This window comes from Octopus bimaculoides, chromosome 12, assembly GCF_046866305.1.
Source record: "Octopus bimaculoides isolate indiv1 chromosome 12, ASM4686630v1, whole genome shotgun sequence".
NCBI lineage: Eukaryota > Metazoa > Mollusca > Cephalopoda > Octopoda > Octopodidae > Octopus > Octopus bimaculoides.
The window spans coordinates 65,647,899-65,673,157 of NC_142939.1; the positions used below are offsets into that span (position 1 = coordinate 65,647,899).

Genomic DNA, 25,259 nt, shown 5'->3' on the forward strand with positions numbered 1-25,259 from the left:
TACATTTTATATTTCTTTAATAACATTAAGTTTTAAAAATTCTTTTTTTTCTTCTTTTTTTAATGTTTGCAGCAAAGAACCATAAATCAATTTAAAAGAGAAAAGAAATATACAATAAAAAAATTACAAACAAAGTAGGGTGGGTGTTAAAACTTGAAGACGGATTTCAAAGACAAAAAAAGGTAAAATAAGCATTTCAGGGAGGGGAGTGGATGGAATCAAAACGCATCCACACAAGAATAAGGATCCATCTTCACCAAAGACATGGCAGGAATCATTTACCATGGCTTACAAACTGCAGCAAAAAACTAGAACAGAACTACTTATACAATTATTTAGTCATCATCAGCCACATTTTATCATGTGCTTCCATGGGTTGGATGGAATTTATTGAAGCAGATTTTCTACAGCTGGATGCCCTTCCTGTTGTCAATCCTCACCTGTTTCCAATCAAGGTGATATTTCTCCATGGCCAGACGTCTTCTCGCAGAATATTGGAAATAAATAACAGCTTGTAAGACCACGACAATCATTTACAACAATCATTGCCTCTCCTTGTTTGGACAGCATTTCCAGACAAGGAAACACAAGCACACACACTCATGTATGTGCGTATGCTTGTGCCTCATATATTATATATATATGACAGGCTTCTTTCAGTTTCCGTCTACCAAATCTATTCATAAGGATTTGGTTAGCCCAAGGCTACAGTAGAAAACACTTGCCCAAGATGTCACTCAGCTGGAACTGAACCTGGAAACATGTGAATGGGAAACAAACTTCTTAACACACAGTCACACCAGCACCTACAGTTTTATGGTATTGTTATTAGTTCCAGATGAATAACAAATCTCACTGGTTCAACTCCTTTGAATTGAAACCCATCAAAACTAGGTCCCATGAAACACAATTCCTTTTTTAAAGTGATTTCAATTAAAACCTTTCATCAAAACTTATGTTCATTTATTTACGAAACACCAACTTAATGACATTCTTCATTAGCAAAAAAGAAAAAAACAAACAGGAATTTGGTAACAAAAGGATTAAAATTGTTTTTCTGTTTCTGCAGAGGAATTCTAATGGAGATTTAATATTCAGACAAGGCAACAAGATGGAAAGATGATGGAATTCAGTTTGTACAGATTCATCTGAGTTAGCCTGCTTTCTTACAGTCAGCATTTGTCCCTCAGACACACATCATTCTCTTTCACAGTTGACTGATCCATGTCTGTTACACTCTGGAGTACATCATTCTCTTTCACAGGTGACTGATCCATATCTGTCACACCCTGGAGTACATTGTTCTCTTTCACAGTTGACTGATCCACGTCTGTCACACCCTGACACACATCATTCTCTTCCACAGTTGACTGATCCATGCCTGTCACACCATCACACACATCATTCTCTTTTACAGTTGACTGATCCATGTCTGTCACACCCTCACACACATCATTCTCTTTCACAGTTGACTGATCCATGTCTGTCACACTCCGACACACACCATTCTCTTCCACAGTTGACTGATCCACGTCTGTCACACCCTCACACAATCCAGGTGTTTGTTCTGTTTTGCCATTAAAACCAGAAACTGTCTTTTGGAAACTGTCACCATCTTCTTGGGAGAGTGTTTTCCTTGTGGAGACTTCTTGGAGATGGTCTGGATTGTTTGAGTTTACCAAAGAATGGTCAGATGGTATAGGTGTTCCAGTGAAAGAAGAATCTAGAAAAACAGAAAATAATTGTTTAAACTGTATACACAGTTCTTATATATATATGTGTATGTGTGAGTATAAATATATATATATATGAAAGAGAGAAAGAGAGAGAAAACAGAAACAGATACATCCATACCTACACACAAGCAGACATTTATACCATATAATCTCTAGAGACACATTAAAAAAACAGGGTCACAAATAAAAATGTACGTGTGTGTGTTGTGTGTGTACACTAAAATATATACACACACTCACACAAACAACGCAGGTACATATAACACACATAGAGACAACACCATTGAGAATTTATAAAGTAATTACTTTGGTTGTTGGAAGTCTTCTGGTTGCCAGATCTAATCTCCTCATTTTGGGGAGCATTCTGTCTTTGGGGAGTGTTCTGGTTAGCAGCTAATCTAGCAGCCCTTCTTTCCAGAGCAAGTTGTCTATTCCTGGCAATCTTTTCTTTCATTTCTACAGAAAGAACCTGAAATAATTTGTTAAAAGAAACACTTGTTAAAAACCCTGTTTTCCCGCAATTCACCGTTTTCCATTGCTCTTGGTAACTGCTCCTTACTGAGGTTTGTATTGCCTGAGAGTTGATTGGTGAAACAAAATAAACAAACAAATATTCTAAATTACTAATACATTAAAAATTAAATTAAAATAATAATTAACCCTAATTAGCAGTCATTAATAAAGTATTCTTTCTGTAATTCTTTTACTTGGTTCAGTTTGTCAGGCCATGCTGGGGCACCACTTTGAAGGATTTAGTAAAAAAAAAAATCAACTGCAGTACGTGTATTTTTTTTAAAGTTTGTGAGTTACTCTATCAGTCATTTTGCTAAACTGCAAGTGTTACAGGGAAGTAAACAAACCAACACCGGTTGTCAAGCAGTATGGTGTAAAACACAGAGACATGACATACTTATGCCTATGTCATTCAGCGATGGCTGTCTGTCATAAGCTGATGTTGACTATTCTGTCCAGACAGTTTTCTGGACATCATGCTTTAGCATGAAGAGTAAGGCAGTTGGCGTCATCCTCCACCAGACTGCCTCTCAGGGCCTCCATGTAAAGTACCAAGTGAAGTACAAGAGTACAACAAGCATGGTTAACAATGAAGCTGCCCCATAGTAACAGCTCACTTGCTAGTTGATGCCCAACTGTTGTCTGATGGTTCAGATCTTCTGCTTGGCCACAGCAGCCTTCAAGCCGTTGATCTTCGTGCAATTTCATTTTTTGAAGAAAATGTTGGGGAATTATAAGCAGTTGGCCTAGGACTCCTCCACCTTGTTGGTTATTCATCATCCTGCTGCTGTCGCTACTCTATTCCTGGCACAGGATGCTATGAGGTTACCATCACTTGCCCAAGATGCCATCCCAGTCTACAGGCAGAAGGTGCAACTTACTCTCTTTTTTATAGCCTAACAATGAAGTGGATGCTGTACCATAAATGCCTGTGTCATTAACAATAGGCACACTCACAAACACAAGTCAATGAAATGCAGTGCCTCTGAAGGATCTATGGAGCAATGTTACTTGGCAGGTTGTGTAGCTTAATGATCAGGAAATCTCTCCAGATCAAGCCAGTGCTTCTCTGCATTGAGAGATCACAGCTCCTGTACAAGAGACATGTGAATAGAATGCCATAGGAAAAGAATCACATGACAGAGTCTTCAAACCGAGCTGACTGGCAGGAGACCCTGAATGAGATAGTTGGATGATATCTGTAGTCTCAGTTAGTCATGCTTGGGAAATGCTCCAGCCTGGTCATGCACTTGGGGCAACCCCTGGCCATACCATCTCCACTCAAGCCATCCAATCCATACCAGCATAGAAAATGGATGTAAATGATGAAACATGTATAAGAGTAAAAAAAAAAAAAAAAGTGTAGTAAATATGTAATGTTTAAAACAAAGAATCTTACAGTAACTTGCGATGGTGGATGGTTGGTGGTTGATGGAGTAGAAAAGCCTGAAGGAGGAGACGTAAGATACGATGTACTGGACACACCATTATTATTATTGTTGTTGTTGTTGTTGTTTGGTGATCGCATCATTTCATTCCATGCAGCTTCAGCAGCAGTTACTTCATCCATTTGCATCTGTAAAAATAAACAAAAGATAGAGATGCATAAGAGATAGTTTTACCTGTTAAAAATAGTTCAGAAGGAACAGTGAGCACAACCCATAGTGTTTCCTGGGCCCTTCTATATTCAAGAATAGGGGAGACAGCTGTGTTAAAACAGGCTTCTCACAAATATGAAGGAAGGGCATAGTCAGTTATATCAAGCCTAGTATTTAAGGGGTATTGTATTTAGCTTTAGACTTGCCATTACACACAGCATATCGTGGACATTTTTTAAACCTCAATAAACCCGTTCTGCTCAAGAAAATTTTCTCCAGACAAACAGACAGACAGACAGAAAGAGAGAAAGAATAGAACTGAGCCTAGAACAGGGCTGGGCCTTCATGAACAGCTACAAAAGAATGAAAGATAAAGCTGAACTCAGAGAACAGAGTCAGAAGAACTGTCACAAGGCAATCCATTCAATGCTCACCCAATTTGCCCCTTTTTTGTTGACCTCTGGAAGGATAAAGGGTAAAGACAACCTCAACTGGATTTGAACTCAGAACACAAAGACCCAAAAACAAAAACTGCACAGTATTTTGATCAACACTCAAATGAGACAGTAACACACACACATATACAAGATAGGCTTCTTTCAGTTTCCCTCCACCAATTCCACTCAGAAAGTTTTAGCTAGTCTAGGGCTATGGTAGAAGCCCAAGGTTCCGTACAATAGGACTGAACTGCCAACTACGTGATTCAAAAGTGATCTTCTTAAACACACAGTCATACCTGTGCCTAAAGATGTATATATAAACATGTGCATGCATGTATACGTATGTATGGATATATATATATACATCATCATCGTTTAACGTCCGCTTTCCATGCTAGCATGGGTTGGACGATTTGACTGCGGACTGGTGAAACCGGATGGCAACACCAGGCTCCAATCTAATTTGGCAGAGTTTCTATATATATATATATATATAGAATAGCATGTAAATATCTGGTTGCAAATCTACCAAGGCAGCTTTTGACTTTTTCTGTCCAAAAGGGTATTCAACCCAATAGTTACTTGCTATTATTTATAACTTTATGTGCTTCAAGATCCACTATTCCAAAACTGAATTCACTTTCACCCAAAAGTTTATGAATTCTTATAATTTCAACTGTGTGTATATATTATATATATATATAGTCAATCTAAACAAGAACAAGCAAGAAAAACCAACGCAAGGATGTGGAATAAGTACTGTGTTATCGGACACTCAAAAAAGGAAAGAAAACGTGCTGGTGACATGCAAAAAGCACCCACTACACTCTTGGAGTGGTTGGCATTAGGAAGGACATCCAGCTGTAGAAACATTGCCAGATCAGATTGGAGCCTGGTGTAGCCACTGGCTCTCCAGACCTCAGCATCATCATCATGAGTTGGACGATTTGACTGAGGTCTGGAAAGCCAGCGGCTGCACCAGGCTCCATTCTGGTTGGGCAATGTTTCTACAGCTGGATGCCCTTCCTAATGCCAACCACCCCAAGAGTCTAGGGGTTGCTTTTTATGTGCCACTGGCACAGGAGCCAGTCAGGCGGGCCTGGCATCGATCATGTTTGGATGGTGCTTTTTACATGCCACCAGCATGGGAGCCAGTCAGGCAGACCTGGCATCGACCACATTCAGATGGTGCTTTTTGTGTGCCACCGGCATGGAGCCTGTCAGGGGGCACTGGCATCGACCACATATGGATAATGCATTTTACATGCCCCAGGAGGAAAATAGGGATTGAATAAACCCAGATGAATACCTCTTTAAGCACTTAGTGGGAATAGAAACCAGCTAACTAAATTGTCTGGTTGGTACAATAGCAATCCACATATGTTGTTTTATTCCTTGTGACAGGAGAATTTGTAAATCCAACATAGAATACCAATTATTTTTGGTGTATTAATCACAGAGTATATTAAAAAAAATGAACAATGAAGATGTATTATATCTACAGGGTGGCCCAAAAGTAGGTTTACAGTTATTCAACTATCCCTTTCGCATTCATATATTAACAGTTTAGATCTTAATTATAAAAAAAAAATGAAATCATCATTCTATGCTAATTTAGTTAACTGTAAGATAGAATTTTAAATGTAATGTAGTTTACATGTTTGTGTGTGTGTCTATAGGTAGGTTTATAATATATACACACATTCACCACTTAAAAGTGAATGCTGCATTAGAACACACAAATATTGTAATATTTGCCAAGAAAGAAAAATTCTTTGGTTATTTGGTGCATAAAAGCACATCGAGGCTATTGCCAGTGGCAGACAATCACCACTACTTCAGCTGCCAGGACTATCAGATCACATGATTCTGGCCTCTTTTATACAGACACTGGCTGTGATGTCCCCACACAAACTCTTACCGCATTTGTAGTATTGTTTGGGTTACCGTCATCGTCATCATCGACTTGGTTTGAGACAAAGTCATCATCCAGCACCGGCATGTCAAGTCGGATGCGTTTAATACATGACTGCAAGACAAGAAAAGTAGGGAGAGAATGAGAAAAATACATAAGGTATAGGTGCACATTTACACGTGTTATATGACATATATATATATGTGTGTGTGTGTGTGTGTATATATATATATATATATATATATATATATATATATACATATCATCATTTAACATGTTTTCCATACTGGAATGGGTGTGTGCATGTATATATACATATACATACCTTATTTGTGGATTAACAAGACAACCAATGGTTTTGTGTGAAAACATATTCACAATTCTTTAAGCGTACAACAAGGAGATGCTGATGCTCTCTAGATTTTGAATGAAAATACCACAAATAAAGAATATTTATCTGTCAAAGTGATGCTGAGCAGTCATTCTCACCGTTCAATATTAGCATGTGTGTAGATATATATAATATGGCAGATGTTTTCTCTTTAACCATAGCCACACTTATACTGTATTATGACCAGCATAACAGAAATAAAAATTGAACCCAAAATTAGAACAAGACAGAGTTAGAATCAAGAACACTAACTTGAACACTTTTTTTAGTCCCAAGTTTTTCAATACGCTGAAGACAATCAGAAAACATCATCGGTGGAAAAAGTCTGTGAGCCCAGTGTTCCAAAATCTTCAGAGTTTTGTCAAGATCTTTTGCCTGGGGGAAAAAAAAAAAAAAAAAAAAAGAAATATTAAAAATATTCTTTCCTACTCTAGGCATAAAGCCTGAAATTTTGGGGGATCGACCCCAGTACGCAACTAGTACATAATTTACCGACCCTGAAAGGATGAAAGGCAAAGTCGACCGTGGGAAATTTGAACTCAGAAAGTAAAGACAGATGAAATACCGCTAAACATTTTGCCCGGCATGCTAACGCATCTGCTAGCTTGCCGCCTTGAAAAGTTTTAAATATAACCCTTTACTTAGCTAGTCTAACTCATGGTTCTGATTTCAAATCATATCATGGACATCTTAGCCTTTTATGTCTTTCAGGGGAAAATATAATGAATACAAGTAATTCAAGTGAATGATAAAAATTTACATAAACAGGGTCCATATAAGATTTTTGGGGGTTCATACATCAAAAAAGTAAGTTGGAGATCCACAATACTATTTTAAGGACATCTGAAAAAATTTTGCTTTAGATTTGTGCGTTGGTATGTATTGCAAGGAACAGCTAAGACTCTTTCTCCAACGTTTTACACAGTTCAACCTACAAAAGTTAATGTGTGAGAAAACATAAAGGGAATTTTGGAAGAAGTTTCTATAAAACTAGTTTTTAAACAATGAATGATGATGGGGGTCCATCAGAATAAAATAGCAATCAAAGGAGTCCATAGATAAAAAACGGTTGAGAACCCCTGAGATATATATATATATACATACATACTGTATATAAAGGCGAGCTGACAGAATCGTTAGCATGGCGGGCAAAATGCTTGACGGTATTTCGTCTGCCACTACGTCCTGAGTTCAAATTCTGCCAAGGTCAACTTAGCCTTTCATCCTTTCGGGATCAATTAAATAAGTACCAGTTACGCACTGCAGTCGATGTAATCGATTAGCCCCCTTCCCCAAAAATTTTCAAGGCCTTGTGCCTAGAGTAGAAATAATACATACATGCATATATATCATCATCATCATCATCATCGTTTAACGTCCGCTTTCCATGCTAGCATGGGTTGGACGATTTGACTGAGGACTGGTGCAACCGGATGGCTACACCAGGCTCCAATCTAATTTGGCAGAGTTTCTACAGCTGGATGCCCTTCCTAACGCCAACCACTCAGAGAGTGTAGTGGGTGCTTTTACGTGTCACCCGCACGAAAACGGCCACGCTCGAAATGGTGTCTTTTATGTGCCACCCGCACAAGAGCCAGTCCAGGGGCACTGGCAACGATCTCGCTCGAAAACCCTACAAGGCCAGTCAGGCGGTACTGGCAACGGTCACGCTCAGGATGGTACATCTTATGTGCCACATATATATATATAGTTCAAGAATAAAGAAAATGCAGAGACAAGGAGAAAGGACAATAAAGAAGGTGCATTAGGTTGATACTGAGGAAAAATGGAAAAAGCTTTTAACCCTTTAGCATTTAAACTCAGCATATCCGACCCAAATATTCTACCTGTTTTATGATCAAGCTGTCTAGATCCAGCCTCTTACATTTACCCAATGAAGTCACTCTAAAAATATACAGACACACCATTGAAATCTAGAGGCTACAAAGTAATGCAAGGATTAATACAAAACAATGTGAATAAATAAGCATTAGATTTGACAGAAACATCTGAATGCTAAAGGGTTAATGTTTTGAGCTTATGCTCTTACTAGAGAAAGGCTAGATGAGGAGAAATAAAAGATGGAGAGACTTATTTCAGTTTGTCTACCAAATCCACTCACAATGCTTTGATTGACTTGGGGCTGTCATAGCAGGCACTTGCCCAAGGTGCCATGCAGTGGGATTAAACCAGAAACTACATGGTTGGGAAGTGAACATCTTAACCACACAGCCATGACTAAATACATATATCATCATCATCATCATCATCAGTTTATACCAGCTTTCCTTAGTTGTTTGGGTTGGATGGGCGTCACAGTGTAGCTCAGTTCTTTTTCTGAAATACTGAAGGACCACAGAACAATTGTATTTTCCAGTTTCAGCACAGTTTCCACAACAAAACACCCTTCTTCCTAACACCAACCACTTTACAGAGTGTATTTTATCAACACCAGAAAGGTACAAGGCCAGAAATTTACAAGGAAAGGTTAGCCAACTAAATATAAACCAGTACAATATTTCATCGACCCCAGAAGGTTAAAAGACAAAGCTGATCTCAACAGGATTTGAACTCTGAATGTAAAACACCAGAGTAAATACTAAAAGGTATTTGACCCAAGAATCTTGAAGAAAATGAAAATAAATGGTAAAAAAAAAAGTGGGGTGAAAACAAAAAAAAAAACACTGCATTTACCTCGTAACCGTTTCCTTTGAATGTCACATCCTTAAAGAGTTTTGGTAATAGTGCAATTCCTCTTTCACCACTCAGTCTTCAAAAGTAAGAAGTTTAACCTGGTTTTAGAATGTTCTAGTTTACATGATTGATGTTGTTGTTGTTTATTAAAACCCAAATCTGCAGAGACTCTAGATGTTTTAACATCAAGTTACTCATAAATGAACAGACCTATAACCAAAGACAACCAATTCATGACCATCCCACCTTTTTAGTGGTATGTTGCCATGAAGGAATACATTATTTAGCATGGCCTTCCATTTTTGAAATGGCAGAGTGACTTCAAAGATATTTGGCTATTTATAGCTGATTGAGTGACCACACAAAGGTTCCTTCTTTAGTTTTTCTTTTTTTCTAATTGTCTAGGTCAATGACATCATATATTGTTGTTTTGACAGCATCATATATTTGACAGTATCACTTTTTGTGAAGTTACTAACTCAACACAGATTAATGAATGGATGGATGGATGGATAAACAGAGAGACAGATAGATAGATTGATAAGTCGGTAGACTGACAGATTGATAGAGAGTTAGACAGATTGACAAGTAGACATACATAATGTAGACTCACTTAAACTGAAGGGAAAAAAAAACCAAAAGATTCTTCACAGTTACAAGTGGAACACCTTTAATAACAGGTCAGCAGGATCAGGGCTGACCTGGGGGCTAAGCAACAACTTCCTGTAGATCAGTGTTTCTCTAACTGGGTGGTATCATCCCCTGGAGGAGGGGGAGGGGAAATTTTACATGGATAGTAGGCACAAAAGAAGTGGTACGATGGTAGGGAGAAGGGACAAAAAATGTATCTGTACAGTATATAAGTCCTTGTCTCCTATTAAATTATAATCTTAAAAAAAAAAAATTTAATGTAATATTAAAATAAACCCACCTGCCAGCCACAATCACAACAACAACAACAACAACATCAATAATAATAGTGACAGACTTCAGAATGAGAATAAGTTAATAAACAAAACCAAATATATACCATCTCTGCTTATAAAATCTGATTATAGTAGAGTGATGCTGTGGACAGTGGACACCAGTGTCAAAGAAGTTCTCAGAACTCAATTATTCCGGCCTAATACATGTACATACATTAAAAATAAGAGTGTGTGAGGAAGGACACTGAATCATAGCAAAAGGTTGTTGAAAAAGTGTTAGAGTTTAAAAAAAGTTAAAATACTGGGGTCGATTTGTCTAACCCTAACCCTAACCCTTCAAAACACTGCTCCAGTATTTCTACAATCTCTTGACTGAAACAAATAAAAGTCAAGAGATATGTAAATGTATGATAAGGCTTTCAATGATGTGTCTGCTTTGAGTATGATACACAGACTGATATTTTGAACTAATATTGCTACTACTGCTTATAATGGATTTTAAAAAACTGAGAGTTTCAGAAGCACTCATGTAAATCATTTATTGAAACACCCACAAAATAAACAAATAAAATATTCCATTAATCTTTTACCATAATTAACATTTTTGAAAAGTTGCAAAAAAACCGTTTAAACTCACCGAACATCATTCAGTTTAGGCCGAGGATTTCGAACAACTTTCTTAGAAGCACCTTTTGCAAGTTTCTTGTTGATGTTAGCATCAAAAGTATTTTCTAAAAATGGATATAAAACAAACCAATAACATTTTCTTTTTTTAATAAGAGGTTGAATTGGATGCTAGAATTGCAGGAGCTGGCACAGTCGAGTGCAAGCACCAATATGCAATCCTCAGAAGACAAGAGGTTGGTGAAAAAAATGCCAAACTTGCAATCTTCAGTTTAATTTTCGTGTCTGTCCTCATCTACAGCCAGGAATGTTGGAGAATGATCAACAGAGAATCTTTAACTCCTTTATTTGTTTCGGTTATTTGACTGCAGCCATGCTGGGGCACTGCCTTGAAGGGCTTTAACTAAACAAATCGACCCCAGGACTTATTCTTTTTTAAGCCTAGTACTTATTCTATCGGTCTCTTTTTGCCAAATTGCTATGTTATGAGGACATAAACACACCTACACCAGTTGTCAAGCAGTGGGAGAACACAGGTACAAAGACACGTGTGTGTATATATATATATATATGTATATATATATATATATATACACACACGATGGGCTCCTCTCAGTTTCCATCTACCAAATCCACTCATAAGTCTTTGGTCAGCCTGAGGCTATAGTAGAAGACACTTGCCCAAGGTGCCAAACAGTGGAACTGAACCCAGAACCAAGTGGTTGGGAAGCAAGCTTCTTACCACATAGATCATGAATACAAGAGTCCAAAATGGATTCCTCCAAAGAATCTCTGGAGTAACATTATTCGACAGGGTGTGTAGCTCAGAGATCAGGAAGTCTCTTCAGGTTGAATTGCTGCTTCACTGAACTGAGAAGTCACAGCTCCAGTACCACAGACAAGAGATTAGAATGTTACAGGGAAGAATTGCAAGACAGATTCTTCAAGCTGATCCAACCAGTAAGAGACCTAGGGATTGACTAAGTACAAAATGGCAAGATAATATCTATAATCTTGGTTGGTTACACTTGGAAATCCAGCTGGAAAATAACATGGCAGCTGCATCTGATAGGACCCAATGGAGTGGGCACCCCAAAGACCCTTCCAGGAATAGTGAGTGGAGAAAATGGCTGGATGGGTTTATGTTTTCATGTTGTTGCAGAGTTCTTGGTTTTTATTCTTCGCAATATCAACCTACATAAGAACACTTCTGATTCCACAATACCAACTTTAGTATTATAGATCCAAAGACTACCCTCATGTCTGTGGCATCTGAGACCATTTGTGTTTCTATTATACCAACCTGTCTGTGATTGCCTCTGCTTGAGTGACATTGTCCAGCCTAAAAGCAGATGCAAACCCACCTGTGACAACCACTGGTTTTATATTACCCATCTTAGACCACATCTGGATTTGTGATAATAAACTGAGAGACCACCTATAGTTCTTTAATATCATCTTGAGACTTTGGTTCTATGATGCCAAAGTAGAACCATTGGTTCTGTTGTACCAACCCTTCTGTGACCACCTCTGGTTCTATAACCAATTTGCTTGAGACCAAATATCAAGCTACATAGGACAGCTTTCAGTTTTGATACCAACCCACTTGAGACAACTTCTAGTTTAATGACTAACTTGCCTGAAATCAGATACCAATCCACATTGGACAGTCTCTGGTTCTGAAACCAACCTATCTGAAATTATATACAGTTCTGATACTAACCTACCTCTGAGACCACCTGTGTCTTTAATTAACTCTGGGTGTTTGACATTAACCTACTTGACCAGGTACCAACCCACTTGTGACAACCTCTGGTCCTAGAATACCAAACTCAGACCACATCTAGATCAATGATAATCAACTGAGACTTTCTTTAGTTCTATAAAACCAGTTTTGGTTTCATGACACTGTTTACAGCACTGGTTGTGAGAAGCCAATCTTTTTTGTGACCACCTCTGGTACTATAACACTTATCTACCTGAAATCAGATACGAACTCATGTTAAGAAAGCCTTTACCTCTGATTCCAATCCGAGACAACCTCTGGTCCTATGATATCAACCTACCAGTGTTTCATTAGTTTACAAAATCTCTCCAAATTCTTGATTCTTTTCAAAATTATTTAAAATATTTATAAGAAGAGTATTTCATTGGAAACATGACAACAAAAGGCTAATTACATCAACTAATTACATCAGATTATGTTGCTTCATATAAATTAGTTAGCAGTGAAATAACAAGTCCAATTAAATTGATTAAGTTGATTACTCCTTCCTACAAAACTTGTGGCCTTGGAACACTCAAAAAATTCATTATTGTTTCATTGTGCTGTTCAGAATAAGAACTAATAACATACTGGGGATCAGATTAAATTATTATCATCATCATCATCTGGTTGGCTGACTTACCAAGATCTGTGCAACACCTCCATGTTACAAGATGTCCCAATTGAGCAATGAAGCATGAATATCTGAACTAGGTTTTAGCAACATTGTTCTTTCATTAGCTGAAATAATACATCTGTGCACTCTACAACCACAGATGACAGCAGTGGTTTGCTAACTGAACTGGTTGATCCTGGCTGTTGACAATTTCTTGTCTGTTCATCTGCTCAGCATCTCTGGATGTTCGCCATTGATTCAATAAGATTCATTTGATGAAATAGTTCACATCCACAAAGCAGCATCTCATGATTTCAATGCGCTCTGGCTCAGGTAGTTATATGTCAGTTACCCCATAGCTGACACCCTGACAGAGTAGACCAGGGAACAACAGAAGTTAAGAGGTAGTTCCACACCCCTCAAAACCCTACAAGTTCCAAACCAGGGATGCAATTTAAGACCGTACCCAAGACAAATTGTTTATACAGTTCCACAGAATTTATGGTCTTGGGACATTCTTACGAATTGCTAATACATCAGGTTGTGTTGCTCGATAGAATTAAGTATCAATCAAATATTAGGAGTTAATTAAATCAATTACATATTCCCATAAAATTTACGGTTTTGAGACACCTTTAGAAACTGCTATTACATCAAACGTTATTGTTTTAAATTCTTAATCTGGAATTCAGCAATGGAATAAAATAGTTTTACATTTCTTCTTAGATGATGAAATAAATATACCAGAAATATATATTGTTATGTTATATTCGAAAGAAACCAACAAAACAGCTGTCAGTGATTTAAGCGGTTGAGTAAGGGAAGTAACTCTGCCAACCCTACCCTCAATAAGCTGAAAAACCAGTACCAAAACCGGTCAATGAAATGAGCCTCTGTGATAACTGGTTCTGCTAAGAAAAAACAACTAAATCTTCCTCAAATGATAGCCTGTCTTTAAAAACTCGGATACAATAGAAAATGTAGTATGCTCGGAGAAGAAAATTGAATGGGTCACAGTCAGAATATCTCTGATCATTGGTCTGCTTGATCAGGGATGAAGATGCAAACTGACCAGAGAACAATGGTTGGCAATAATGACAGCAAATATGTTGACACTCACAAATATGTGTATGTGCGTATATATATATATATATATATATATATATATATATATTTTCCAAGTGGGTGGGTCAGTGGGTATACATCGGCATGGTGATGCATACAGGAAAAATATGAGTGTGTATATTTTTATTAAGATACATATATCATCATCATCATCATCATCATCATCGTTTAACGTCCGCTTTCCATGCTAGCATGGGTTGGACGATTTGACTGAGGACTGGTGAAACCGGATGGCAACACCAGGCTCCAATCTAATTTGGCAGAGTTTCTACAGCTGGATGCCCTTCCTAACGCCAACCACTCAGAGAGTGTAGTGGGTGCTTTTACGTGTCACCCGCACGAAGGCCAGTCAGGCGGTACTGGCAACGGCCACGCTCATCTCGTTCGAAAAACCTCATGTGTCACCCGCACAAGAGCCAGTCCAGGGGCACCGGCAACAATCTCGCTCGAAAATCCTACGACGGCCCCGCACAAGAGCCAGTTCAGGGGCACTGGCAACGATCTCACTCGAAAGATTTCATGTGTCGCCCGCACATGAGCCAGTCCAGGGGCACTGGCAACGATCTCACTCGAAAATCCTACGGGAGCCAGTCAGGCGGTACTGGCAACAGCCACGCTCAAAATGGTGCATCTCATGTGCCACCCGCACAAGAGCCAGTCCAGGGGCACTGGCAACGATCTTACTTGGCTTGCCGGGTCTTCTCACGCACAGCACATTTCCAAAGGTCTCGGTCAGTAGTCATCGCCTCGGTGAGGCCCAATGTACGAAGGTCTTGCCTCACCACCTCAGCCCAGGTCTTCCTGGGCCTACCTCTTCCACGGGTTCCCTCAACTGTTAGGGTGTGGCACTTTTTCACGCAGCTATCCTCATCCATTCTCACCACATGTCCATACCAGCGCAATCGTCTCTCTTGCACACCACAACTGATGCTTCTAATGTTCAGCTTTTCTCTCAAGATACTTACACTCTGACGGGTATTCACATTGACATTACACATCCAACGGAGCATACTGGCTTCATTCCTTGCGAGCTTACGTATGTCCTCAGCAGTTACAGCCCATGTTTCACTGCCATGTAGCATGGCTGTTCGTACGCATGCGTCATACAGTCTGCCTTTTACTCTGAGTGAGAGTCCCTTTGTCGCCATATATATGTATGTATATATGTATATATAAAGGAGACCACTAGGTGGACTGTTAATGTGCTAGAAGAAGATCACATGTAATGTGTAATTACATGTGATCTTCTTGGACTGCCTCTAATGCAGCTTTGATGGTCGCCCATAAGACATCTTTTGATGTAAATTGGCATCCATCAGCATAAGCATCTTGTTTAATGATAGACCAAAGATTTTTGATAGGGTTGAGATCTGGATATGCTAGCGGCAACACCATCAACCTTTCACTTGTATGCTGTAAGACCCTAGGAATGAATGGGGTGATCCTAACAGAGTGGGAGAGAGTGTTGTCATGCATGAATACGAGATTCCTTAGAAGTAACAGCAGTATGTCATCTAGCCAGAGATCCAGGAGATTGCAGTATATTTTGACGGGGCTGGAACTGCCCCTAGGGGCCAATTCCTCCCTTCGGAAAATACACAAATGAAGCTTGGGTGCTTCGCACAGATTACATAAAAAAATTTTAAACAAATGTGGGCAATAAAAGGTCAAATAAAGGTTTACCTCTGCAGCCGATGTGACAGCACGTCCGTCAGTAGAGATAGATAGATAGATAGATATAGATTGTGTATGTATAATGTGTGTGTACATCTATTAGCACGTTCATTGTTTAATGATAATATGAGAACACAAGTATTAAGAATAATTATAAGAATCTCTAATTACCATCTTCTGCATTAGCAGTCTCTTCCTCCGCATCATTCTGTAAAGCTCCTATGTCCTCATTTTCAGCTCCCTGCTCCTCAGTAGTTCCAAAGATATCATCCATCTCCAAGCCAATCGATTCCATTTTGGTTCCTCAACAGCTGCAATGGTACACAGACAGAAACACATATCATCATCATCATCATGTAATGCATGTATTCCTTGCTGGCATAGATTGGATAGTTTAACTGGCTCCAACAAGCCTGAGGACTATGTTCAACTCTAAAGTCTAATTCATTATAGTTTTTACAGCAGGGACCCTCACTAATGTTAACCAGTTTACAGAATGTACTGGGTTCTTTTCTGCATGGTACCAGCACTAGTGAGGTCAACTTGTAATTCAGGCTTTATGTAGTTTCTAAGTTACTTTCAAAAGACCAGTTAAATACAACAATAAATTAAAAGAAAGTTATTTTACTAAAAAGTTTTTACTTCAAAGTTTTTAATTATTTAAAAAAAACAATTACTTGAAACTTAAGCTGTGTATTTAACAGTGGCGTGTGGTGGTTGTATGCATTGGGTATGCTGCCACACCCAATGCCACAAAACTTCAAGCAGGGGTATAACAAAAGCTTTCCATTAAGGTTTGTGATTAAATTAATGAATAAGGTTAACATTTATAATGAATTTGTCATTTCCAATGGGTGTCCAGCACATAGCTAGCACACCCGGAATATACACCTCTGGCATTTAATTAGCAATGTGATATGACTTGAGTATGACTTTAAAAGGTATCTGGTAGTGGAGCCCTGGTTCTGGAGATCCAGGCTTTTGAGGAGGAACCCCCTCTTGGTCATTATTGTTCACTAGTCTACTCTGACCCAAAATAGTAGCACCTGTTAGGGTCCCAGTAATGGGTTAATCAGCATGTTATGGAAGGAATTCCAAGTACAAACCTTCACTGCCTTTTGAGTGCCTTGGGAGAGGAAAAGACCCCACTGTAGTTAACCTCAACAGCAAATCAAAGAGGCCCTCTTTGATACCCTTCCAGCAACTCCAGGGTATGTGAAGCTCACCAGCCCGGTAAGACAAGTCACCTAGAAGGCCACTCCAATGTAAAACCTATAGCTTACTGGTCACTGCAACCTCTTAAACAACTGAGATCAGATTGCAAGGGTCTGACTCTCAATTTAAAACTACTAAATGCAGAAAGGAAGAAATTGGTTTACAAACCACTTGAGTAAAGATTGTTTGCCAACATAAGATGGCAGTCCCAGTCTAGGACAAATGTTGCTGTAATTTAGCCTCAGGAGACATCGTCTCCAGCTGGCTACACGACATGATCTGTGTCCTTATATCTGTGTATTACGATTTCCATAACATGCTGAATGCACAGATATTGTTTTGAGATGAGTTGGGGTGATAGATTCCCTTGTTCGAAAATATAAGGATACAGATCGTGTCGTATAGCCAGCGGGAGACGATATCTCCTGGGGCTAAATTACAACAACATTCATCCTAAGCCAGGACTGCCATGTTATGTTGGCAAACAATCTTTACTAAAAAGTACTGTTACTGAATATCTCACGTTTTGACATTTTAAAATAGTAATTTTCTAAACCACTTGAGGTTTTTAGTGTCTTGGGCGACTCTTCTTAGTAGTCTACAGACACTAAAAAACTACCACTGGTATGGAATGCTTAATCACATTTGACACTTTCAAGATTTATGGTTTCCAAAGAAGGATCCCAAAATCAATTTACCATATCATGTATTATTATTGATACCACTACATGGACAACAGCAGAAATATATACATATCGTAGTTTTACACATATAAATACATTCTTATCGTAGAGTCTCAGGTATTTAATATAAAGTGACCTAAGAAAACTTTGATGATTAACTACGAAAATCCATAGAATCATTAGATTAACTGCAGATTGGTGGCTCTCGCTATATTTGACTTTGTTTTCAGAGTTCTGAAAAAGTGTATATCTTTAGATAAAATTTTGGGTAATTTTTCAGATTAACACTCGCATGATTACCTAACCCTAACTCTAACATTAACCCTAAACCCTAACCCTGACCTAAAATTGTAACCCTAACACTAACCCTAATCCGTAATCCTAACCCTGACCCTAAAACCCTAACACTAACACCCTAGTGAAAATCATGCGGGTGTTAATCTGAAAAATTACCAAATTTTGCTGGGAATTATTTCAAAGAAGAAAAAATGAAAAAAAATGAAAAATGTCCCAAGTTAGGAAAACAGTGATAAGAAGTCGGGGCAAAAGGGATGGAGAACGATCCGAAACCCTCCCCAACGGACTTGGTCATCTTTTTATGATTTTTTTTTTTTTTTTTGTTTCCGTCATTAAATTGCGACTAGGCCCGGGCACCGCTTCGAGGAATTTTAGTCGAATGAATTGACCCCAGGACTTTATCTTTTATTCTATCAGTCACTTTTGCTAGATTGCGGAGACGTAAACACACCAACATCGGTTATCAAGCGGTAGTGGGAGACAAGAACCGACACGTATACGACGGGCTTTTTTTTCAGATTCTGTCAAGCAAATCTACTAACAAGGCCCTGGTCGGCCCCATGCTACAGTGGAAGACACTTGTCCAAGTTGCCACTCAGTGGGACTGAACCCGGAACCATGTGGTTGGGAAGCAAGCTTCTTATCACACAACCACGGCAGCGCTTGAATTCATAAGTATATTATTCTTTCCAAGCTTGGAGTTCTGGGGAAGGTGGGTAAGTCGATTACATCGACCCCAGTATCCAACTGGTACTTATTTTATCAACACCGAAATTGTGAAGGGCAAAGTCGACCTCAACGGAGTTTTAACTTAGAATGTAAAGACGGATGATATGCCGCTAAGCATTTTGTCCGACGCGCTACCGATTCTGCCAGTTCGCCGTCCTAAGTTTCTAAATAATGCAGATTTCCTGAAAGAAATTTGGCACAAACACCTTTTCAGGACTAAGGTAAAGAATACGCACACAGGGTAGTTAGGGTTAGGATTAGAATTAGGGGTTAGGGTTTAAGGTTATGAATAGGATTAGAGTTAGGGTTACGCCGAAAACCGGTGGTATCGTATTCTTTACCTCTGCCCTTTTTATATGATGTACACAACGATTATATTGGTAAAATGTTTGAGGTAATTGTTTTGTTTTCGCTTTTACCCAGATAAAAAGAAGTTTACAATTCAATAACTTGTTAAATATCATCATACAGCATTAAATAAACTGTGACATTATTCATTATTAACATAAAAAAAGCGGAAGACAAGTAACGGGGACATAAAAACTGAAGTTATTACGACGGGACATGAATCGAACTATAAAAGAAGACATAAAACAATATATTCGAAATATTTACATTAAAAAAAACATTAATTAACATTGATACTCATGTCTGAAATAATTAGAAAATAAAGCAGTTAATTAAATATATAAACATACCAACAAAAACCATACAGTAGTAAACAAGTCACAACCGGAGCGCGACTAAAGTTTGAGGGAAATATTTCTAATTGGCGCTAAAATTATCTGCCCCTGATTTTATTAATTTACTTCTCGCTTTTGATTTCTGCCGACAGATGTAGAGATGGCTGTGTGTTTTATATATAGATATTATTAAGGAGACACTTAGAATAGTAAAAATGGTTTTTAAAAAGGACAATAGTTATTCAAATATAGTTTCCAATAAAACCATAAGACTGGCACTGAAGTAATTTTACATTTAGTAAAATGAAGTATTGAACCCCTAACTCCTGAATCAAATAACCACACAATTTTATTTCTAAAGCACTTGAATAGACTATATAAATAATTTTTTTTTTAAATAAATAAAAAATAAAAAATAATGCAATAATTTAAATAAAATAAATATATGAATTAAATATTACTAAAATTATATAATGACAAATTATATATACTTCCCAATATAGGTAAATTTGAAAATAATAATAGAGGATAATTTAAAATTAAAACTATGTATAGTGTAATTACCCCCCTTGGTACTAATCACTTATAAATACCCATAGTTCCCTGCTATCTTCTACCTCAAATCACCATTTTAGTACCAGCAAAAAAGGAAGATATCGTCGTCGTCGTTTAACGTCCGCTTTCCATGCTAGCATGGGTTGGACGATTTGACTGAGGACTGGTGAAACCAGATGGCTACACCAGGCTCCAATCTGATTTGGCAGAGTTTCTACAGCTGGATGCCCTTCCTAACGCCAACCACTCAGAGAGTGTAGTGGGTGCTTTTACGTGTCACCCGCACGAAGGCCAGTCAGGCGGTACTGGCAACGGCCACGCTCATCTCGCTCGAAAAACCTCATGTGTCACCCGCACAAGAGCCAGTCCAGGGGCACCGGCAACGATCTCGCTCGAAAATCCTACGACGGCCCCGCACAAGAGCCAGTTCAGGGGCACTGGCAACGATCTCGCTCGAAAGATTTCATGTGTTGCCCGCACATGAGCCAGTCCAGGGGCACTGGCAACGATCTCGCTCGAAAATCCTACGACAACCCCACACAAGAGCCAGTTCAGGGGCACCGGCAACAATCTCGCTCGAAGAAATTTCATGTGTCACCCGCACAAGAGCCAGTCCAGGGGCACTGGCAACGATCTCGCTCGAAAAACCTCATGTGTCACGCGAATTTTTCTTGTTATATATCACATTTAAAGACAGACATTTTTATTCTGATGTTTAATCTTATATCTCACATTCTGTATTTGACATATACTTGATTTTACATGATTGATATATATATGCTAATTCATATTTATAATGTATAATATATAAATTTTAATTCTTAATATTACAAAGTATAATTTTTATTCTTAATTTTTAATTCTTAATCTTTAATGTTTAATTGTATTGCTTATTTTTAAGCAATGATTGTAAATCTGATGATTTCATATATGTATATATATGGGTATACAGTTGTGTATATGTATATTGTAATCTTCCAATACTGAAACACATGTAGTTCCTTCATAATTAATAAATATAAGTATTAACTAAAGTAAGATATAATTAATGAAGTATATTATATACCCTACTGGTAATCTATACATATATAAAATTGAGAATGTATGTGTGTGTGTGTGTCTGTGTGAATCCCTAAAACTCCAGAACTACACAACCAATTTCATTCAAATTTTACACATGCCTTACTTAGGGTCCCGGTTGTGTTTTAGTAAAAAAAAAAGTTAACTTCTTGCATACTTCCAGCCCAGAGCAACATCATATCTCCTCCACTATTTAAGTATTACGTGTCAAAAGTGAAACAAAAACACTCATGTCATTCAAACCGGAATCTCAAAAACATTGTTATTATTAAATTTATGCATTTCTAATCAATTTGGAGATATTTGTTATTGAGTTGCAGATTTTTAACAATGCATTTGGTGATTATTTGCTTTATTTCTTGGGCAAAATTTACAACTTAGAATAAAAGAATAAAATTATTATTTCATTCAAAAATTGATGAGCTTTGTTTTTAGTGATGACTTGAAATGGTAAATATTTTTTTTAACTGTATTTGCTTGAAAAAACATACTTTTCTTTATATTAAGCAATTCATTATAATTACTTTTATGATGTGCCTAAATAAAAACCATCGTTATAGATCAGCATTTCTCAACCTTTTTCACGATTTGGCTTCCCTTGGATATTGAAAAAATTTATTTCGGCTCCCCTGTATTCATGAAAAATTTAATCCAGCTTCCCATGTATCTGAGATAGACCGGCCGGCCCATGACAAATCTGACAAAAGGGGGGACCCACAGAACTACCAGCTCACGAACTGCATCTGAAAGTTGGCATGCCAATTATGCTGCTAAGGAATTTAGATGCTCCAATAATGTGCAATGGTATGTGGATGATTATCAAAAAATTGTGCTCCCGAGTTCTGTAGGCAACACTCTTGAATGAACCGGCCACTGGCTAAGACATACTTATAACTCCCATGTCCTTTACCCACTCCGATACAACCTACAAGTTTAAACAGATGCAATTTCCCATCAAACTGCTTTCCCATGACAATCAACAAGGCGCAGGGACAATCAGGGCAAGTGGTTGGTTTGAATCTGACAGATCAAGTATTCTCACACGCACAACTGTATGTTGGCTGTCTCCAGGGTCTTTCTATTTGTGCACCTGAGGAAAGGACAAAGAATGTTGTCTACCAAGAGGCACTCTAATGATAACGACGACAACTTCAACTGCTCTAATTTCAACTCCGCAATTTTTTCATCGTCCTGCCAGCCCACGTAAGTCCAGTCTTGCTTTGCTCTCCTTACTAACTCACCATGACATTCTTTTTTTTCTACCAAGATCCGTCACCCAAACACCACTTCTTCCTCTTTTTAATGTCTTTGTTTATCTCTTCGCATCACTCTCTGACCGGGTGAAACCGGGCTTAGCTGCTATATTTTCGCTATTCTTAAATGGCTTACAAACATCTTCCACGCTGCAATTGTATATGTATGTATATAATTATTAAATTTAATTGGTGAATATGTTAACCTCGTGAAGGGATGGTTGCATCCAAGGAAATACTGGTACAATACCTAGTATTTTGGGGGAATGCAATTCCCTTAAAACAATAAGTATATATTAAGTATATAGTTTATGTCTATTTAAAAAAAAAGATAACAGTTGTTTCAATTCCAGACCTTCAGAAAATTAATTAATCAAATTAAAAATTATTTGCAATTCGAATCTCTTCAGAGGTAGTTAAAGATATACAAAATAGGCATTAAATTCCTGCATGTTGAGTAAACGGCTGCAAACCATTAAGATATTCCATATGCATATGTAAGAATATATGTGTGTGTGTGTAAATGAATTTAATAAATTGTTTTATAGGACAAACTTATTTAAGTTGTCAGTTTTAATATAAAACTTAACTTCTGATGTGTAGACAACCTGCCTTTGCTAAAGTAACTTAGAATTTCTTTGGGGGCCAAGGAACAATGGATTGCCATCTAGGCATTCACAACCACAAATGTAAATTGGTGTTGATAAGAAATCATGGACAACCACCAACTGGAATGTGGAGACATGGGTTGCAATTATATAAACTTAGGAGGATGACGGGCGAGTAGACAATGCATCCAAGCACATACATACATATCTATCTATATCAGAAAATGAGACAACAATGTAATTAAAAATTATCTTCTGAACTTCATTACCTTACAGCTGTTTCTGCTATTAGATGCAGTGTACTCATAGATGAGTGCTGAGTAACACGTTATAGCTTCATCAGAGTCTGAGGCTCCAACAGAGCTTAAAGGTGTTACTTAGCGAATGAAGTTCATAAAATAAGTGCTTATTCTTTTGTTATTTCATTTTCTTATTATTGCTCTGTACTCAACTAACATTTCATTCTGAAGCATACATATATTGCCCACTGCTAGTAGGAAAACCTGTAATTGTCAGGTCTCTCAACTATGTCTGTTGCATGGTTTTTGTTTATGATAAAATGTTATATATAGATGCCGAGTAGTAAACCCTCGTTCCCACCAGGTTAGGGTCTATATTGGCGACACTGTTGCTTTCAAGTGTCACTACTGCACTCACGTGTTTATTCTCAAATGGAGCTTCTAAACTTTCTATCTCCCTAACTGCATACACCACCTCAAATCCCAGAATATTCTCTGTACCATAAGGGGCTTTCCTGTACAATACTAACCCCATATTTGTAAGCTGTATTGCAGGGAATCACTCGCAATCCTTTGCCATCATAATACCTCATTACTCAATAGGTTCTCTGACATTATCTTCTCATGTAAGCATAAATTTTATTCTGCTTTTGTCCATGTCCATTACGTAAAGCTGTTATGGTCTCTCCTAGTTGTGATTAAGCCCTTACTTATTACTTAGTCATGCCAGCAGCATTTTATTTCTCTATTCTCCCTATCTCAACATCTCTTCCTCTTCTGCTACTCCCACTCCTATTATTTACCTCTTCCTCTCTCTCTGTGTATAGCTAGCTACCATCCCTAATTGATTCAAAGTCTGCTTACTGAGATTCTCAGACCACCAGTGGTGCTCCCTTATCTCTATTTCATCCCTACTACCTCTTTTCATTCCTACTAGCAGTGGGCAATATATGTATGCCTCACAACCGAAGTGCTAGTTGAGTACAGAGCAATAAGAAATCCCCACTCCCTGCTGTTCCTCCTTCCTATGCCATTTATATTCTCCTCCTTCTCCCTCCATTTGTTCTTATTATTCCTCCTCCCTCTCTCCTTCAACCTTTAAATCTCTGGCACTACTGTATGAACTGCACTTGCCAACTTTCTCTTGATGAAGGTGGTCAGTGTTATGGTAGTATCGCTGGGTGGTGGTTTACTAGTTGCATACCCAAGACATTTTGTACATTCCTTCAGCATATGCCCCCATACTACTACTACTACTACTACTACTATCACTTGATACACAAAGCAAATAAAGGATTAGTACATACAGTCTCATAGTAATGAGAGTTAAGAAATGAAATTGCATAATTTAAAGAATTTGTAGCAAGACTCAAAACTGAGTGGCCTGAGTTATTGACCAATCAGCAGCCAGACTTCATGTGATAGATCATTCAAGATCCTTCTGGAACACTGTGCTACAAGGGTTACATAAAGCCTTGTTTTTAACATCAGCTTTCAGTGTGTGGCAACCCACAGTCTAACTTCATACACTCTTATCATTTATGATAGTTGTTTCTACAACTTCTGCTCAACCTGAACATGTCGTTATAGTTGACCGATATGACTCTAATGTGTATATTTTCTCCTGTCATGGAAAGTTTCTGCACAGAAATTTTGCAATTAAGTATTTATGAATGATGCAGAGTTATTCTTTAAATTATGTTGAATTGTGGAAACTTTCTAATTCGTGACCAACCTGAAAATCACTTGTGTGGTGAAATAGAAGTTATTATTAAATGTTTACATAATGTTGTTATATCATACACACCCAGTCTCACATGCATACCATCAAAGAAAAGCAAATTAAAACCCAATAAATGAACCAATTCTCAATCAGGAATAAAAATAAATAACAAACAAA

At 37.9% G+C, this 25,259-nt stretch overlaps 1 protein-coding gene across 2 annotated transcripts; it reads right to left on the bottom strand.

The window, feature by feature from the left end:
• On the bottom strand, positions 1–19,771 carry LOC106884480 (uncharacterized). 2 transcript variants are annotated; one of them, XM_014935882.3, is made up of 9 exons: positions 19,640–19,771; positions 16,189–16,328; positions 10,851–10,944; positions 9,288–9,363; positions 6,846–6,968; positions 6,209–6,316; positions 3,649–3,825; positions 2,043–2,205; positions 1–1,723 (listed from the first exon to the last, which is right to left on the bottom strand). In XM_014935882.3, exons 2-9 carry the CDS (start codon positions 16,310–16,312, stop codon positions 1,173–1,175), a joined length of 1,416 nt encoding a protein of 471 aa, XP_014791368.1. In that variant the 5' UTR covers positions 16,313–16,328; positions 19,640–19,771; the 3' UTR covers positions 1–1,172. The 2 variants fall into 2 exon arrangements, with proteins under 2 accessions (XP_014791368.1, XP_052828191.1); XM_052972231.2 differs by lacking the exons at positions 9,288–9,363; positions 10,851–10,944.
• Between the last annotated feature and the right edge of the window lie 5,488 nt (positions 19,772–25,259).

Bases quoted from the DNA above. Each gene is read 5' to 3' on its own strand.
- LOC106884480 (XM_014935882.3), bottom strand. From the start codon at position 16,312: ATGGAATCGATTGGCTTGGAGATGGATGATATCTTTGGAACTACTGAG. The intron at 10,945-16,188 runs GTAATTAGAGAT...ATCCATTTTTAG, and splicing joins GACTGCTAATGCAGAAGATG to AAAATACTTTTGATGCTAAC. The intron at 6,317-6,845 runs GTTAGTGTTCTT...CTTGTCTTGCAG, and splicing joins GGACTAAAAAAAGTGTTCAA to TCATGTATTAAACGCATCCG.